The sequence below is a fragment of the Enoplosus armatus genome, chromosome 8 (assembly GCF_043641665.1).
Source record: "Enoplosus armatus isolate fEnoArm2 chromosome 8, fEnoArm2.hap1, whole genome shotgun sequence".
Taxonomy (NCBI): Eukaryota; Metazoa; Chordata; class Actinopteri; order Centrarchiformes; family Enoplosidae; genus Enoplosus; species Enoplosus armatus.
This window is the reverse complement of record NC_092187.1, coordinates 24,248,373-24,266,912: the sequence shown is the minus strand read 5'-3', so window position 1 is coordinate 24,266,912 and position 18,540 is coordinate 24,248,373. Positions and strand designations below refer to the sequence as shown.

At 41.2% G+C, this 18,540-nt stretch overlaps 1 protein-coding gene across 2 annotated transcripts; it reads right to left on the bottom strand.

The window, feature by feature from the left end:
• Positions 1-711: 711 nt before the first annotated feature.
• On the bottom strand, positions 712-17,763 carry dnajc5ab (DnaJ (Hsp40) homolog, subfamily C, member 5ab). 2 transcript variants are annotated; one of them, XM_070910654.1, is made up of 5 exons: positions 17,644-17,763; positions 3,240-3,442; positions 2,238-2,451; positions 1,359-1,530; positions 712-809 (listed from the first exon to the last, which is right to left on the bottom strand). In XM_070910654.1, exons 2-5 carry the CDS (start codon positions 3,344-3,346, stop codon positions 712-714), a joined length of 591 nt encoding a protein of 196 aa, XP_070766755.1. In that variant the 5' UTR covers positions 3,347-3,442; positions 17,644-17,763. The 2 variants fall into 2 exon arrangements, with proteins under 2 accessions (XP_070766755.1, XP_070766756.1); XM_070910655.1 differs by lacking the exon at positions 17,644-17,763 and adding an exon at positions 3,769-3,789 and having other exon boundaries at positions 3,240-3,337.
• Between the last annotated feature and the right edge of the window lie 777 nt (positions 17,764-18,540).

The following is an 18,540-nucleotide window of genomic DNA, read 5'->3' as shown; positions in this document are numbered from 1 at the left end:
TTCCCAGAGAGCTAAAAGGAGAACGCTTGTTTAGACGCTTTAATGATGAACAAAATCTAGATTGTTCTAGACAACAAGGGTAAAACATTGAAGGTATCACGAATGACTCTTTGCTTGAATAAATGGAAAGTTGCTACGCGTACAGTGAGCATCATAAGTCTTTACTGTTAAAAGTCATTGCATAGCTTTAGTGTTACTCGTCTTTCTCTCTCTGGGTTCATCTTCCATTTGTACACTTCCTAAAATGTTGTCCTCCTGCTCCTCAAACTCCAGACCAGAGTTTGCAAACACACAAGACGGCATTATCTAAACATTATGACAAACATGATTTGTGTGCAGGTAAAACCATCTTGTAAAGTATTCAGTAAACGCGTCTCTGTGTTTTGTCCCTTCTTCTTCTTCTTCTTCTTCCTCCTCCTCCTCCTCTCACTCGACGTTGATTTCAAATTTAAAAATAGGTAAAAGTTTGAGCTGAGCTGCTGAGCTCATGCTGACTGTGAGTGATGTGTATAGTATTTGCTGGTGTGTGTGTGTGTGTGTGTGAGTTTACAGCTGTAGATGAAGGGAACATAACAGATGAACTGACATGAAAGGTGTGTGTGTGTGTGTGTGTGTATTATTGGTTGAGCTGTGGTGAACTGTAATGTGAGCTGTATATGTGTGTGTGTGTGTGTGTGTGTGTGTGTGTGTGTGTGTGAGTGAGAGAGTGTGTTAGTATGCGTCGGTCCTGTAGCTTTGGTGGGCATCGGAGGTGAGCTGAGTGGTTTCTGTGGCTGAGGACGGCTGCATCACGATGGGCTCACCGCCATCTGGACACACACACACACACACACACACACACACACACACACACACACACACACACACACACACACACACACACACACACACACACACACACACACACACACACACACACACACACACACACACACTTAGCTGTGTGTCTATCTTCCTATAAATTGTTCTTAGAACTGTGTGACGACACATCACATTAGCAACAACACTTTATTAATTTAAATTAATCATTTAATTGACATTCTCTGGTTCCAGCTGCTCAGATTTGAGGTTCTGCTAATTTTCTCTGTTTCTCTCTTGTAAATTGAAGATCTTTGGGCCGTTGGAGTCAACTTGGGCTCTTGCAAATTATGATTAGCAGTTGTTTTTCACTATAATCTGATACTGATTGATCATTAAAAAAGAGAAATTATGGACTAATAGAGTATGAAAATAATACAATGTAATATACAACACGCTCAACACTTCAGAGGGTTGGACTTTAGATTGATTATGATGAGGTGTTGCATATTTATTCCCCCCCTCAGTGTTACAGCAGCAACCTGCCTGCCTGCCCTCACCTCTCTCGTCAGCGGTCATCTGGGCCTCCAGGTCCTCGGGGGAGACGTAGAACTCGGGCTCCTGGTCCATGGGCGGCCGAGGTTTACATTTACCGCAGCAACAGTTACAGCAGCAACACAGGCAACAGCAGAAGTAACAGCCTGTGGACAGGCAGCAGAAGACGAACAAGGCCTGTGGGACGAAGAGCGGAGACAGAGACGGAGAGGGATATTAAATATCAAACAGCTGATGGAGAGATAAACAATTAACATTCCTTGTTCTTGTTTGTTCTTTAACTTCACTCCATTTTGTCTTTAATCTTTATGCTGCAGCCAGCTGTTTAAGATAAATAGAGGTTGTCTGTGTTTAATCTAGTTGAACTACGCTTCTTTGACCTTTGCTTTTTCTTGTGCTAAATAATAAGTGTGATCCTTCATTCTCTGAAATAATTAGCCAGCACCAGCAACCACTTATTCCCCTTCCTCTTTCTTCTTCTTCGTCTTCCAAACGGAGCAGTCGCACCACAACATTAAAAGCTGCCACTGCAACGTGAAAACGTGAAAGGCCCTCTCTAGAGCCAGTGTTTGGTTTGTCCACTCTGGGCTACTGTAGATACATGGCAGTGCAACATAGCTCCCTCTGTAGGGTTCATTCTGACGAAAACACAACGACTCTTCGTTTCAGGTGATTATACACTATTGAAAGCATACTTATGAATATGATATTCCATTTCTGCCAATAGATCCCCCTTAATCCAACATATTGGTCCTTTAAGCTAAATACACCTGTATCTGGAAGGTGCAAACTACTTAACGTGGACAAACAAATCTGTTATCAGTGGAACAAGGCGCAGAACACTTAAAGGTCGGTCATAAAGACGGGCAGATTGTCCATCCTACCTTCGCCCACCAGCTGGACAGAACAAAGTAGGTGTTGACGTTCTCCTCCCCGAACTGCTCTGCGACGTAGAGCCCCAGCGAGCCGTATTTGTCGTAGATGTTCTTCTTGGTGGTGTCGCTCAGGATGGAGTGGGCGTTGTTGATTTCCTTAAACTTCTCGGCCGCATCTGGGTTGTCCGGGTTCTTATCTGGGTGAAACTTCAATGCCAGTTTCCTGTAAAAAAAGATAAGAGAGAGAAAATCCCTTTAAATATGGCAGTGAAATGAGACGCTAAAATAATTCCAGCCTTTATTACAGCAGACTGTTTGACTCGTGGGTGAAGTGTCCCAGTAAGACATGACAGTGTGACAGCATGCATAATACCAGGACCCCCAAACCCTCTTAAATATCAAAACACTTTTAAATATTTAAAAGTAACTCCCAATTAAAAAGGAAGGCAGCAACTTCAAGGCAGAACTAAAATGTGACCATTATTTTGCTGTTATTTATTTACATTTTGTTTTAGGGGCCATAGCAGGCAGAAGTCTTGATCTGTTTTGGTTTGTGTGTTAGGAGCTTGAATGGGTTGCAATTGACAACAAAACCACAGAGAACTTTATTTTGGAGAAATAAATGTTGTAGTAGTAAGTCACAGAGATATGAAATGTGGATAAATAGGAACAGAATAAGCCAAATTAGATAAACTAGATGGAGGGCTCCAGGATTAATTTTTAAGTAATTAAAAAAAAAAAAAAAAAAATTAACTGCTGTATTCAAGAGCTTAATTAATCAATATGAGCGTGAGCAAAATGTTAAATCATTTGCAACCAGAAACACTTCACAAATCATTTATTTCAGGATCCACTGAAAGGGTTGGTCTCAGGCCTCCGACGCCCTCTAGTGGTTTACAACATAAAACATCAAAGCTGGAGCACGGGGCTGTTGTGGTACATTATTATGTGTGTGTGTGTGTGTGTGTGTGTGTGTGTGTGTGTGTGTGTGTGTGTGTGTGTTACTTATACCTGTAACATTTCTTGATGTCCTCTGTTGTGGCGCTCTTGTCGACTCCCAACACGGCGTACAGCGTTTCTCCTGATGTGGAGAGAGATCTCTGTCTCTGCTGCTCCATGGCCTCTCTCTCTCTCACTCTCACTCTCACTCTCACTCTCTCTCACTCTCTCTGGTTCCTTCTCTCACTCGCTCCCTCGCTCACTCAGCCTCTCACCTGTCAGGTAGAAGAAACACAACAACATCTCTTGTATTAGGATGAATTTTAAACGACCAAATAACAAGACAATTTCAATGAATCTCCAAAAGAATCCATTGTTATTCTGTCCGATCCAGTCCCCAAACGCCAGGTGACAGTGTCGAGCTTGTCATCTCTCAGGTACAGGATGCCCACTTGGTCCATTAACCTCCTGCTGCAGATAGAAATCACACTAAACTGTGTCTTTTACAGAAGCTTAGATGGAAACAAAACCAGGCCTGAGCGTCTTCTGCCTTGTGTGAATGTAGAAACTTGATATAAAGAGGAAAATACCACCAGAGCACATTCGGAACATCAAGTAACATGAACAACTTAACATGAAGTAATGATCCAAATCTCACACTATTTTATACCGAATGTAAAGCTGCCTGTTTACGGCCAGATGGTGACGGACTACTTCGTTAACATGGTGCTGTGGGATTTAAGGGTGTGATGTGTAGAGGAAGAGAAAGGAATAAATGAGGTTAACTAGGGTAACTTAAGTTCATGTCACACAGCCAGGCAGGCAGAGAGATTCATTTCCTGTGTCCTGAATGAACCTCACATTTCCAGAAAGGAGCTGCGGTAGATGCTAACGAGAGCAACAAGAGCAAGAGGTGGAGGCGCCAACAGAAACTCTGTAGTGAAGAAGCAGGAAGTAGGTGAGAGCAGTTTAACAGGTATGTTAACAGGTATGTTAACTGACAGCGGGATGACATCTAACTGTGTGGTTAACCTGCTGAGATAATCAAGTCTAAAGTATTTAACCCTTTCACGTACAGCATCAGGCAGCAACAAACATATTCACACACACATCTATAGATATCTATAGATATATGTCTGTCTGTCTGTATCATGTAAGGCTGTGGACTGGTACTGGGCCTTGGAACATTTGCCACTGGGTCGCAAGGACATCATATGATTTGGAAAATAAAAAAGGTGAATAATAATAATATTAATAATAATAATAATAATAACCTTGAACTTGGTGCTGCGTTACTCTGCATCACTCCCTGTCACGCCCCAACAACAACATACTGATTTGAACTAAAGTAGGTCAGAGCAGCGTGCGAGCGTTCAGCACATCATGAAATGTGTGAGGGCTGCTGAGATCTGTATATTTTTAGATTTAGTCAGTAACCACAATGAAACACAGAGCAAATAAAGTCAGAGTTAAGTCTCTTGTTTAGTTTCGTTTGTATGGTGGCCCACTTTCTCTCCTGTGAGCTCTCTTTCACCCCCCCCGTCTCTCTCATATTTGTTGTTGGGGGGGATAAACAGAGATCACACCAGAATCAAAACTTACATAAACACGCATGTGAACCCACAAACAGACTAATGGGAGACTCCCGGTCTAACTTTATCTTTAAGAGTGCGTTGTGATAGGCCGACCCGGTCCGTCGGTCCGAGACAAAATAGAAAACACAAAAAATAGACCTCAGTGCAAAAAAAGGTTGGGAGACTCTCACGTAAGTGATGAAATGCTCTTACTTTATCTACAGCATTAAACAAGGAAGTGGTGACTATTACCATGACTATCTAAATATACTGCATGCAAAATGACATATACTGCACAACACAGAAAAACAGCTGTTCAGAAACAAATACAGCTTAAATCACGGCTGCAGCGTCGGTATTTTTGCTGCCGTGTTGTCGAGCTGCTGTGGCTGTAGCTCTCTCTTAAGATATTGGTGATTTGAGAGATGAAGCATTTGTTATAAAATATTAGCATTCATGCTAAATCATCTGGTACAAGTCTGATGAAATACATGAACGAGTTGAAGGATCAGTAGAGTCAGGGAGGATACTGCAGGTCAGTGCGGGGGCTACGGGGCAGCATGATAAGCTAATTCAACCAGAGCACCGTACGCTAACAACACAACACACCCATCAACAACAATAACAACAGGCCAATAAACCAACTTCAAGCAGGAAGAGAGGTGATTATAAGGCGTGTGAATATTTGGAGAAGGGGTGGGACGACGCTCAGCTTGGACACTAATTTGTGAATTTGCTATTTATGTACAAAAAGTGTTGTTAGGGCAACATCTGAGGTTTGAGGAAATCCACTGCCTGAACTGAGCAGGCCTAACCCGGGTTGATATAACCCCGTCAGACAACAGGTGTATGGGGGTTGGCAGGCTTAGAGACCACAGTAAGCCAATTCAGCTACACAGACAGACCAGACTGCTAGACTTAATTTAACAGGAAAAGAACGGCACCTTTCTGATGAGCAGTTATCTCACTGTGATTCAAGGGCTAAATATTGTAACGAGACATGTCAATGCGTATTAAAATACTCTTTGTGGTGTAATATTTATTCTTGGGAGGCTGAAATAATAAAAAACCAATGTGCTCCAAGTTACCTGACATTAAGCCATCTCAAATATCAAGTGAGAAATTTGACCACGGTTTCCAAAATGCAATTGTCTGATGTCACATTAAAATGGCAGCCATAGTAGCATAAAGGCAGCTGCTTTCATATTTCCCATTTCAAGCAGCAATGGCACGATGAACGTAGCTGAAACACCGTGTGATCTTTTAGTTAAGGGTGTTTGCCTTGACTGATCCCTCAGCCAGTCACACTCAGCCTTCGTGTTTGCCTCTTGCTCACCTAGCTTTAGATACACCTGGGCTTCACCCATTGCCCAAAAGTCCAGTTCACTAAAAAAGCCCAGTGGCAAGTGAGAAACCCAAACCCAGAAGGCTTCAGAAGGTCCCTGACATCACAGACTGGAGCCAAAAACCAAATAAAATCAAATAACGATATATTTCAGTGACTTTTTTTTTTTAAATCATAAAAACAACATAAACAAACATGTCTATAAGGCCCCCTTACATGTAGTCACTGAGGATATGTGAACACATGTGCATTGAACATATCTTTGGCTTTTTGTAGTGTAACATATGCAAACACTGATATAACTGCAATAAGATAAAACTGGCCAATAATATCAGGTCGGGCTCCATCACTCACACTACAAAGTATGTGTGTTAAACTGGGGGGGGGGGGGGGGGGGCACCAACAGGTAAACATGCCCTCTTCAATACAAAGATACCAAAGAAATTACTTTTTGAAATATTTACATTGTTGAAAGTCCTCATTTGTGTGTCAGCCATTAGTCTAAATCTAAAGCCCTATATGGCGCCAGATGGTCGCCATTGCCATGGCAACCCTACAGTGCCTCGACACGCCTGACAACACATCGATTTAACACCTGCTTAAATCCCGCCCACTGCTGTGCCTCGGATTAACCAGTCACAACACGGATTCACCACCCACCTGACCGGGATTAACCAATGAGGGCAATTCATCTGTACCCCCAGGGATTATCGTTATACTGAGAGACTGTGCTAGTATGTGTGTGTGTGTTTCATCACACCCACCCACCACTAAACCAAAGACTCTGCCCACCTGAGCCAGCAGCCAATGAGATTGTGTCTCGTTAAAAGGAGCTGCAAGTCAAATTGGCCATTCACAGGAAGAAACAGACCGGAAAGAATTAACACACGGTGTAATGAGGGCGACAGCATATGGCCTGTGTCTTAGAGTGTGACAGTGTGTGTGTGTGTGTGTGTGTGTGTGTGTGTGTGTGTGCGCTTCCATGCCGGAGTCTCACTTTTCTTAGTCCTGCACACCATATTTTTCTTTTACACTTGCAGTGAAGTACCTTTTATTGAGCTGCATCTGTGCTAATAAAGATTATTTTTTGCTTCACTGTCACATCTCATCCTTCATATGTCAAGTGACACAAAATCAAAACAGATTGCAGCACCTACACACAAATCAAAACCTCAACACCAAATCAATGTTCCTGAAGGGTCCAGCAACACACTTTTCTTTTTCTTCCCATGCAATGTTTAAAAAAGAAACTAGAAACAACACTCAAAAAAGATGAAGGGAAAATAATCCGTACAACTGAAATAGTAGATTGTCACATCAAGAGTGCAACCTTTTAAAAGAAAAAAAACAATGAACAAGTCAGCATCCCCTCTACATTTTGGATAAATCTACAAGCCCTCGTGGCTGAAAACCAGAGATAATTTAAGGGATAGCTTCCATGGAATAAACAGAAACGAAGCTTCTGATATTGTCCAACCTTCCTGTCGTGTGTCTAACTTCAGCTGACAATAACAAGCTTCACTGCGTGTGGAGGAAACAGCTGTATATGAGCATCAGTCCAGACGTTGTTTTGTTTGTTCTGCTCCGATTGTGTAACTGGGTCCTGCAAGATGTTCACATCGTCTCCATAACAAACAAAACATAACCAAACGGCCTGTGAAACTCTGAATAGCTGCCACATTTGGTGCTGTCTGCACACCCACTGTGACTGGATTAATAACACTGAACACAATGACATGTATGAGACCGTCTGTGTGTTTATAATTCCTGCTGTATGTACATAAATTCTCCCTCAACATCAGGGACTTCAAAGGAACGCACAGGAAATAACAGAATAAAAGCATCAAAACAAAAAAGTGAAATAGAAACGTGGCACTGACAACAAATCCTGTGCTATCATTAACCAACTGCAGGCTTCGTGCATGGAGGGGGGGGGGGGGGGGGGGGGGGGGGAGCATTGCTGTTTAAAAGATGTTCAGGAGCTTTGCCAATGAGCCTGAACACACAGCAGAGGGAAGAAGGAAACGTTATTTCCTTTGGGGAAGAACAAGGTTTTAAACTGCATTGTTCTTACCTGGAACAATAAAAACTTACGGAGTTCTCAAAACATGAGATCACATAACAGACACAACCAATAAACCAACTGGCCCTCATCGCTGTTTGAGGTCACTTAGAAACAGTGACTCCATATTTTGTCCACCACAGAGAACTGACAGGGTTATTTTTCATCTGTAAATGTTCCCCGCAGAACATCTTCATCTTTTAATGAACAAATTGAAGAGATACTTAAGAAAAATGTTTGTTTATATCAAGTGAATATCTGTAAGAGCTAATACATGTGCACCTGACTGGGGGCCGAACCCGAACATCCCATGCGACAGTGCTAACCACTGCACCACCGTGCCGCCCACAAGGCCCAGAACAACAAGCCTGCTAGTTAGACACAAAGACACTTCTCTATTGGAGAAGTGGGACGTTTTGGACGTTGCTTAAGACATGAAGAGAGAATATTAAGTAAGATGTGTGTTCGCTTTACTGGGATTCAAATCAGCAGTTCTCCCGTCATCACTTCATTTCACCAGACAAACGGTTGGAGAATACGGCAGTTATATATTACAGTGTGTGTGGAGCTGGAGTCACAACTGATGCATTTGTGTGCACTTAAGGCTGTTTTTCTCTTTTATTCTTCAGTGTGTGTGTGTGTGATTGATGAAAAATAGGCCAGGGTTCCTGTTGTCAGCTTGCATCAAAAGGAGCTGTCACTCCACTCACACACCAACTAGCTCGACGACAGTAAACTGAAATCCATATTTTATAGGAAAAGCAGCCGAGAAAAGCAAAAGATATTTCGTAAGTGCTGGTCCTTCATCTGAAGAAAGTTCTTCCTCTTCGCTGCTTATGTGACAGTTTACATTTCCTGTCCTTAAAGATTAGATTAGTCACTTCTTCAAAATCTCCAGATAACTGTGACTGTGAGAACAATAATGAAAAGCCAAGAGGGGTTGAAAAAACACCTCATTTATCAGTGGTCGTTCGTGTCACGAATGGTGTGAAATGTTTTAGTTGCACACTGTTGGTAGCACCAGGGTAAGAGATGTATTTGACTGACGAAAGTGTTGATAATTAAGTGGCTGTAATGCTGACAAACATATAGATACTCCAGAACGTGGCTGTATCGTGACTGAATGAGCCAAATACTGATATACCACTCACACTCCAGTGTACACTCGACGTTCAGGTAAACAAGCAGTCTGGTATTAAAGCTCTGTTTATCCAGGGATGGTTCACTGAACACCAAAGCTCTTCAATACACTCAGACACTGTTCACACTATATGTGTCGTTGTTTTAAAAAAAGGGACCGCTAAGTAGCGTCACACACATGCTGTATATTATCAACGTTTTAACCAAGAGATGCAGCTGTTGCACCAGCACAGGACTAGCACTAGGCTTGGTTGGTGGAAAGGGGGTATGCTGCCCAACAGGCCCACTACAGCGTACTGCACATTAACCGCTGCAGACAGTGCACACACAGCCGCAGAGGAGATGGCATGTGGTTTGGCACGTGGCAACATGCTGTATCTGAAAGTAATGTGTGTAATGTTAAATGCACAAGCAGTAAATGACTTCCTGTTTCAACAAAAAGATTTTTCATAAAAAGATGTGGACTGCATATTGTTAATTGCATTTATGGGACTAATTGTTCATATTAAATTTAAGGCCTGGTCTGAACAGGAAGAAAGAATGTCCTAAATAGAACTACAAAATGAAACCGTTGCAGTAGGGAAGACACGGATCATTAGTCAATATTATTACACACACACACACACTTATTTTCATCAATTAATTCATTAAAAGTGTCTTTTCATCCGTCTCTGTTTCTATCGTCAGCTGTTCTTCATAATGATTAAAGTCAGGATGTTCCCCAGATGATGAAGCGGATTCCCATTTAATTTTTTTGTGCCATTTAAAACGTTTGTGTGACAGTTGGATGAAAACAAATACAGCTGCTGCTTCTCTCCGTCCTGTTTGCTCCCTCTACCATTGTGTCAATCTCCCTCCTCTCCACTTCACATCCATCCTCCACTTCTCCTCCATCACACTTTCCTCCACACCTCCCTCTTTCTGCTCTACACCTTTGTCATCACTTCCTCATTAAATGTGTCATCTCATCTCTTCCCCTCTCTTTCCTCATTCTCGGATGACATTTTTTCCTCCATCCTCTCCTCTTCTTGCCACATTTCTACCCCTCTTCATTGCTTTCAATTTCCCTTATTTCTTACCCTTTCCATCTCCTAACTCCATCACCTTTTTCAAACCCCATCTTTCCTCCGAGTGTCGTTTACGTTTCTCCTCTCTGCATGCTGCTTACATGCTGATCATCAATTACTGAATTACTGCATTTCTCATTTTTATAAAGATACAGTGAAAAATATCTTCTAAAAGGCCTGTGAGGTTCAATATATTACATAACTTTATCAAGGCAGCGTTAACAATAGGGACATCATTTCACTTCCTCTTCAGCTCCTCTCTCACTGCTCAGATATTAATCTCTAAGTGGTCTTCCGGGAATTTGACCACAGCTCCTGTCTGCTGTTGTCAATATTGCTCTCATAACGGAGTAAAAATGCTTTAACAAACACCCGACCAAAGTTATTCATGTACTCACAGGCCTCGTATCAGCTGCTTAATGATAACAATTAAGATTATTAAAAAGCTGGCAGAGACACAGAGAGAATAAAGTGAGCAGTGAGAATCTTACAATCCATTAACTGCTGAATACAAAACATTTCAGCAGCTAAAATGTGATGATCGCTCGCTTTTCATTTGTTTCAAATCATTTAAATTAAAAACAGCCTACCTTTAGGGAATTTTTGGCCCTTTGTTTGACATATTTTGAATCAGTTATTATTTTTGGGGACATTTTGGTCCCCAGAAGTAGCTGCAGAATGAGCGCTCCTCCCTTTCACGCTACTCTTCTACTGAAATCATTCCACTACGTCAAGTGGTCACCTGTTTGGTGAAGATGTCTGCAACAGGTACAGGCAGCTGTGGACCCGGACCCTGGGTGAGTCTGAGTGAGACGGTCGGTTCCCGTTCAGGCTCAGAGATAACGTTATCTTCTGCCTTCTGCTTAGAAGTGGTGAATTTACAGCAACTTAATCCGATACAGTCGTTACCGTAGTTAGCACGCATTAGCTCGGGGGGCTAACTTGGCTAGTTTACTATATTACTGAACGTCGCTGTCGCCCTGAACGTCCCCCTGAACCCTGTTCAAGAATCTGGCAGTTTAATAAAACATTGCTTGATGGTCTATCAACTTTGAACAGCAAAATCCGATTCGACTGACAAACTTCTGAGTTGGGTACAGCCCCAATAAAACAAAAGTTAGTCAGTTGTAAGAGTGTACCATTCCTCATTCATTGTGATCAGGTTACTAACACACACACACACACACACACACACACACACACACACACACACACACACACACACACACACACACACACACACACACACACACACACACACACACACACACACACACACACACACAGCCTCGGCCAGTCCTGCCTGATAATCAATAGATGGTAATGCGACCTCAATGCTGGAGATTGACACAGTAAACACAGCTGCCACACAGATGCATGCAGGGCAGGAAACTAACCACTGGTGCATCTCATTAACTCACTCAAACCTTTCACCAGCATAGTAAAACAAGAATGCTTTAGATTTAGATTTTTAAAACACATTTTATCCCTTTTTGTTTGGTTCCTTTTCCAAGGAAAAGTGTTGTGCTCATTGAAGGCTGTTTACCCAGTGGGAAAAACAGCTGAGCCAATCAGAGCTTTATGAGAATAAGAACAGGAATTCCTTCTTCCTGCGTGTGCTTGAATATTCCTCCAAACGTTGTATAATTTGAACAAAGTTAACTGCAACCACAGCCTCTGTGTTGACTGAACATGATGTCGTCAAGACGGATATGCGACTTGCTGTGCCAGAAATCTCCAGAGAACTGGTGTGGTTTGTTAGAGGTGAAAACATCCCACATGATGACAGGGGACAAGCCCAGAAAGTGCTATTCAAATATGTAATTTAGCTTTGATTTGTCTATAAAAGACTCTCAGTCATTATATATATACATATGTACTTTGTTAACAGACACCTGCTGTTTGCTAATCAGCTGATGAGGCCTCTTGGTTCAGCTTGGTTCAAGTCAAGTTCCCTTTGACTCTGTACTTATTAGGAGAATCATGCTACCATTAAATAGTCAGCGCTTGCCCATACTTGGATAGCTGAGCATAACAAAATAAAACTGACTTCTTCAAAGAATGCAGAAACAAAATCAAGCTGAGCCCAAAGCGCCGACAACGCCATCATTCAGAGCAAAGGCTAGCTTCATACAAATTAGACACACACACACACACACACACACACACACACACACACACACACACACACACACACACACACACACACACACACACACACACAGACACAGACACACACACACACCTCTCCACAGCCTGATTTCCCATCAGTCTCTACATCTTGGCACAGGGATGCTGAGATGCAAAAAGGCCAATCCAAGTCATTAGCTAATGTCCAATCAGCTGTCTGTCTGCGTTCTTGCATGAGCCTTCTCAATGGACACACACATGCTAACAGTGCAGGAGGAAACATTACAGTAATGACCTGCACTCTGGGACACTGTGTGTGCATGTACTGTACTGTGCACTCCAATGGACCGAGTGCAGCCACCACTCACTGTACAGAAGACAACTTAAAATGACTTTGCAGAGCTGTAATCAGCAAATGTTTAACGTGTTCACTAGATAAATAAGTAAAATTCTTATTCACTCATTTATTGATCAACTATTCATGTCAGCAGTGCTGCATAGGTATACAGTCAATGTCCAAGATAGTTATCGCTTCATTACTCGATTATTTTCTCAATCAATCAATTAATTGTTTGGTCAATAAGATATGAGAAGAGTGAAAAATGCCAACAGGCCAAAACCCAAAGAGATTTAATAATAAAAACAAATAATTCTCTAACTTCTATTCTTCTAACTTTTAAGCTCTTGTTAAATTTATACACAGTACTACAATCAACTCAGCTTAAATAAGCTGCATTTCGTTTCAAATTTCTACATAAAAATGAATTTAGATGTGGTTATTTTAACGGGGCAGCCAGTTTACAAAATACTAACACCATCCTAGCCTTCCATAGCAACGGCTGAGGTTCCCTTCGGCAAGGCACTACATGTCCGACCTGCTCAGCGCTCAACAGAAGACGACTGAGGCTGTAACAGTCAGCTCAGGTGTAAGTGTGAAGCCAGCACTCCTGAAAATACTCTTCTATTCTCATCTTGATAAATCAGACCCTGTGGACAAACTGTGCCTTAATTAACGAGTTTGCTGTGAAACTCTCACATCGCGGCTTCTCTTATCACGTTATTCATTACTATGTCGTTTCACTGAGGAACTTCATACAGAAACATTTGCAGAGCGCACCCATGACCCGCCAGAACAAATCTGTCAAATCACTGTCAAAGATCAGAGAGGGGGGAGAGGAATGACAGAGGAAAAACATGGCGGGGGAGTCAGAGTGATGAAGATGGAACGACAGAGGTAGACTGAGCGGAGACTGGGTCAGGGAGACAGAGACAGACAGACAGACAGACAGAAAGACGGGATGTGTTTAGGGTGAGAAAGAGAGGGAGACCGAAAGTGTGAAGTGGCAACAGAAGGGAAAGTGAAGGTGACTATTTGACAGCCCCATGTGACTTGCGATCACAGGACTGTTACACCATCCTGTCTAGAGGACACGCTCATGACAAGACTCATGACCTGAGGCCATCAGCAGCCAGTCTTTCATTCAAAAGGGTTAACTGTGTTTCCTTCAGGGGATCTGTTCTTCTCTAATTAGTAACGTGATACACACCTGTAGATGGTAAACCACAGGTCATTCTACTACTCGGATTACTTAGATAAACAAATGGTGAGATTGGCCTCGTTTAGCTCACCTGGATGTCAATAGGATCAAGTCGCAGCTCTAAAGAAGGGAAAACAACTGCAAATATAAATGGCTTGTCTGGCTAAAGTATACATATTTATGATTTGAGCTTATATCAAATTCAAATCCACTTCCTGTTTACATGTAGTATCTTTCAGAAATGTCACACTTAACTGTCAACAACTAAACTATAATATTGTAGAAATCCTAACACCCAAATACAGTAAAAATATAGTAAAATTAACCTGACTCTTTGATTTCTTTCAACTAGCGATGTCAGTTTCGGTTAACTTTAACAACAATTTACACAAAATTTCCCCCTCTTACTTTGTATATTTTCACTGTTATACGCCACAACACCAAGGCAAATTCCTTGAATGTGAAAACCTACGTGGTAATAAACCCTTTTCTGTTTCTGATTCTCTCTGTGGATTAAAACTTTCAATAATGTTGCACTTCTGGCCACTCCTCAATAAGTCATGTCAAAGCAGGAAAAAGCTGATTGAAAAACCTGTAATGTCACTTATTTGTGGAACATGCATGAGAAGTTCACCAAACAGCGAACTGTGTTAACAGCAGTGTTCATCCCCCTGTGAGCCTGTTGGATCTGTCTTTAAGAAAGACTCAAAAACATAAGAACTGAGAGACAACAGCATATGAGTAAACGCGCATCACTGTGTAATAACAACATATATTAGGCTGGTCTCTCGCTCATTCATTGGGTTGGAAAATGAGAAATCAATCTGAAGCAGTTCTGTAAAGCTCAGTTCCTACAGTCGTCTATAACTCCTCTGATTCTAATGTCAGAGACTGAATACGAACCGTGTCAGCCTCCTACGTGAGGATACAAATATCAATACCAAACACCAGGGAGCCAAAGTAGGAATCCCAGCTGGGGGATAATTTTAGGTTTTCAAGGGTCACAGCAGAGACACTCTGACAGGAAACTGTCACACTGCACCACAGCTAATATAACTTTCTCAAGTTTAGAACAGGCACAATAACTGATGACATATCTATAATCAAATTTTAAATTCCTAATTAAACACATATCAGAAACATGTCGCATGATTTGAAAAAAATGTACTTTTCTCCCATTTTCCACAGATGCTCTCAAACTTTAACTTTTAATTTCTAGATTTACATAGGCTTGTAAACTATTTTCACTTTAAGTTTGTCAAAGAGGTCTTTAGTAGAGCTGAAACGATTAATCGACTGATCTAATGGTCGATAATCAACAGCTCTTTTGATAACCGATTCATTTTACAAACAAAAACTGGAAGCTTTCTCTGATTCCAGCTTCTCAAATGTGAGGATTTGGAGCTTTTCTGTTTTATGTCATTGCAAATGAAATACTGCACAAAACAAGACATTTGAAGATGTACATAATCGTTAGTTGCAGCCCTATTTCGTATAATAAATGACCAGTGAACTGAACCACACTTAGTTCAGTGTAACTGCAGTGTGGCAGTGGTGATAATCTCCCTCTCTGACCTAATACTGCTCTGTTATCTAGGTGTAACCTGATTTGATGTGACTGGCTTTTATATGAGTCACTGCTGATGACCACTTATACTACAGCTCATACTGATGACATCATGCACCTAAAGCCTTACACAGACCAGCTGACCCGGAAAAATAATACGATTTGGTCAAATGTTTCCTGGACATGTACTGTAAAATAAGGCTGACTCAGATGACATTTTTAACAGATAACTTGCTGGAAAGGGCCACTCCCTGACCATGATGCAATTTATGCATCATTTAAGCACTTAATGAATAAAAACATCATGCATTTAAACAGATGATAGCGAGTCACACCTCTGAATTCAGTGTGTCCTAAGGCTGAACTATGATGGCTGTTAAAATACTTCCCTGTCTCTCTGTCTCTAAAAAAGCTTGTACAGTTTCTGGGCAAGAATAGTCATTGTGAGATTGTGTAATCGGCCATTTGAGTCAAGGTTCACCACTGTAGATACATACATTTTCAAGAGATGTCAATATCAATAGTATTGTTAATAGAGTATTCATCTCTATTAATACTAAGTATCAGTACTTCAGTTGTGCAGCTGATATGTACTGATCATAGCATTTAATAATTAGTCACATGTCAAATGATCTGTGTGAAACTACATAGATGAGTCACATTTATCCATGCAAGCAGTTGATCTTCTTCACTAATAATAAAGATACAGCAGAACATTTTCACAGAAAGCTTATCTTAATCAAAGCGCTGGTCTAAAAATAGATCAATTTCTTTTCAGCTCTCATACTGATAGACTCTATGCTAATGCTTGTGTTTTGTTTTTTTTTTTTTTTTTTTTTTTTAATTCTATTTTTATTCTCCTGCTAGTTTGACTGTTATATTTAGCGACATGCTCCCAGAATCAATCATCACAAAAAAAATACAAATTCACAATCAGTCATATCCTGGAAGTACGTAGCATTGGACCAATACAATATTGCTTTTATAAAATTTACTATCAAACAAATGCAATACTATGCAGATACAGTACATTATGGCAACACCACTAACATCCACAAACAATACATGCAGCAACAAATCAACTTGAAAGAAAAATGCATTATATTTCAATCATTTATGTCCAATGACAAAAAAATGAATCTGGCTGGAACTTATTACTAAAGTGACAGTCTGACAGTTGGGAGTGAAAAGGTGAAGGACCTGCTGTAATGCCTGCTCACAAAAACATATCAGCATGACTTATAGTAGAGGACCGGGCAGTTAATTGCAGTTAATGATAGACTCAAAGTGGCTGACCAGAGCCATAACTTAGATGTTTATAATATACATGCATGCACTCTCTCACACCCACGCAGCCAGACAGTTTGCAACACCAGCTGCCGCTCCATACACACATCACGAGGACAGAAAAAGGCAGCAGCTCCACACCAGCTATTTTAGATTCGCTCGTAAGCAAACCAATAATAGGAACTGCCCCATTAAGAACAATACAATGGAAATAATTTAGACTTCTTAGCCAACGTTATATATTCTTAAATAGACTGGCTATTCTGTTGACGTGCTATTAATCAACTTGCAAGAGAAGTTGCACCTGTCTCTCCAACATCTCCACAGACAGGCGAGATCAAAAACACACTGGCCCCCCACTTGGCTGTAGACTACAAATCCGGATTTATCCTGTGGTACCTTCTCACTGTTTAACTGACCAAATCAATCACGGTAGAACCCACAATAATCGATATGACGCCTAGGGATCCGAGTCCAGCGTCTGCCTGCCCCCACATACTGTAGGACTTTCGGTTCGTGACTGGCAACAGAACTAGAAAATACCGGTCGGCTCGGGAATCAAACCGTGGTTAAAGCGGATAATCTCCAGGCACCGCATCAAAGGAACACAAACAGCATCCATGTTGGTTAGCCAGTCCACAGCCTAGCCTGCACTGAGCGATATGCCTGGTTTGAATAAGCCAGCTAGCATTTAGCTCGCTAACTAATCCAAGGGCAACAAAGCTGACTAATGTTAGCCCACTGGCTAACTCTGTGCACTTCTTACCTTTGTTTCCAACCCCGGGCAGTGCGTCTTCTGTTTGTTTTTTAAAGTGAAGAGTATCTCGATTTTTATAATACTCGCATCCCAGTTCAGCCTTGCTCTCCACCGCTAAACCATTCAAACAGCCGGCAGTACAGCCACTGAGCTAACGGCTACAGCGGGAGGGAACAAGCTGTCAATCCGTGTGGAGCGGTCGCACGGAAACCCTCCCATTCTCGTCTCTCGCGAGTTTTCATTGCCTCGACCACGCCCCTAACTACTTTCATTGGTCGACCCCAAGAAGCTGGAATCTCCTTAATAACATTTAATACATTAAATATGTTTAGTGTCTTAGGTTTATGAAGTGTTATAAATAAACAGCATCGGTACCCTCATCATCGCCACCACCATTATTATTATTACTACAATAGGCGTAATAATATAATAATATTTGTTAGTACACAATGTTTATTGAAAAACAGTACAGTTTTAATGTGAAAATAATGTGAGAGTTTTTCCAATATGTAATTATGACAATACATGGTCACATTATCCCAGAATAAACTACATGGTGTTTTTTGTAACGTTAGCATAACTTTAAAGCTGATTGTTAGCTAGCATCCAGATAAAAAAACCAAATGTTATTTTAACTGAATTGCTTTAATTTCAAATAATTATGCGTATTTTGTTATCTTATATAGTTCTCTAACCCTTTATTTTTCTAGATGGCAACACATGGTTCAAGATTGAGTGTAATATGTTCATTGAATAAAGTTACTTATGAATACATGATTTGCTGAGAAGCAAATGTTATATGAACAAGGGGTTAAATTGCGTAGAGCGAAATTAAGTTGCATTCCCCCTGTAGATATAAGGATTTAAAATAAACGTATATTTGTTATATTTATTATTAACCTGTCC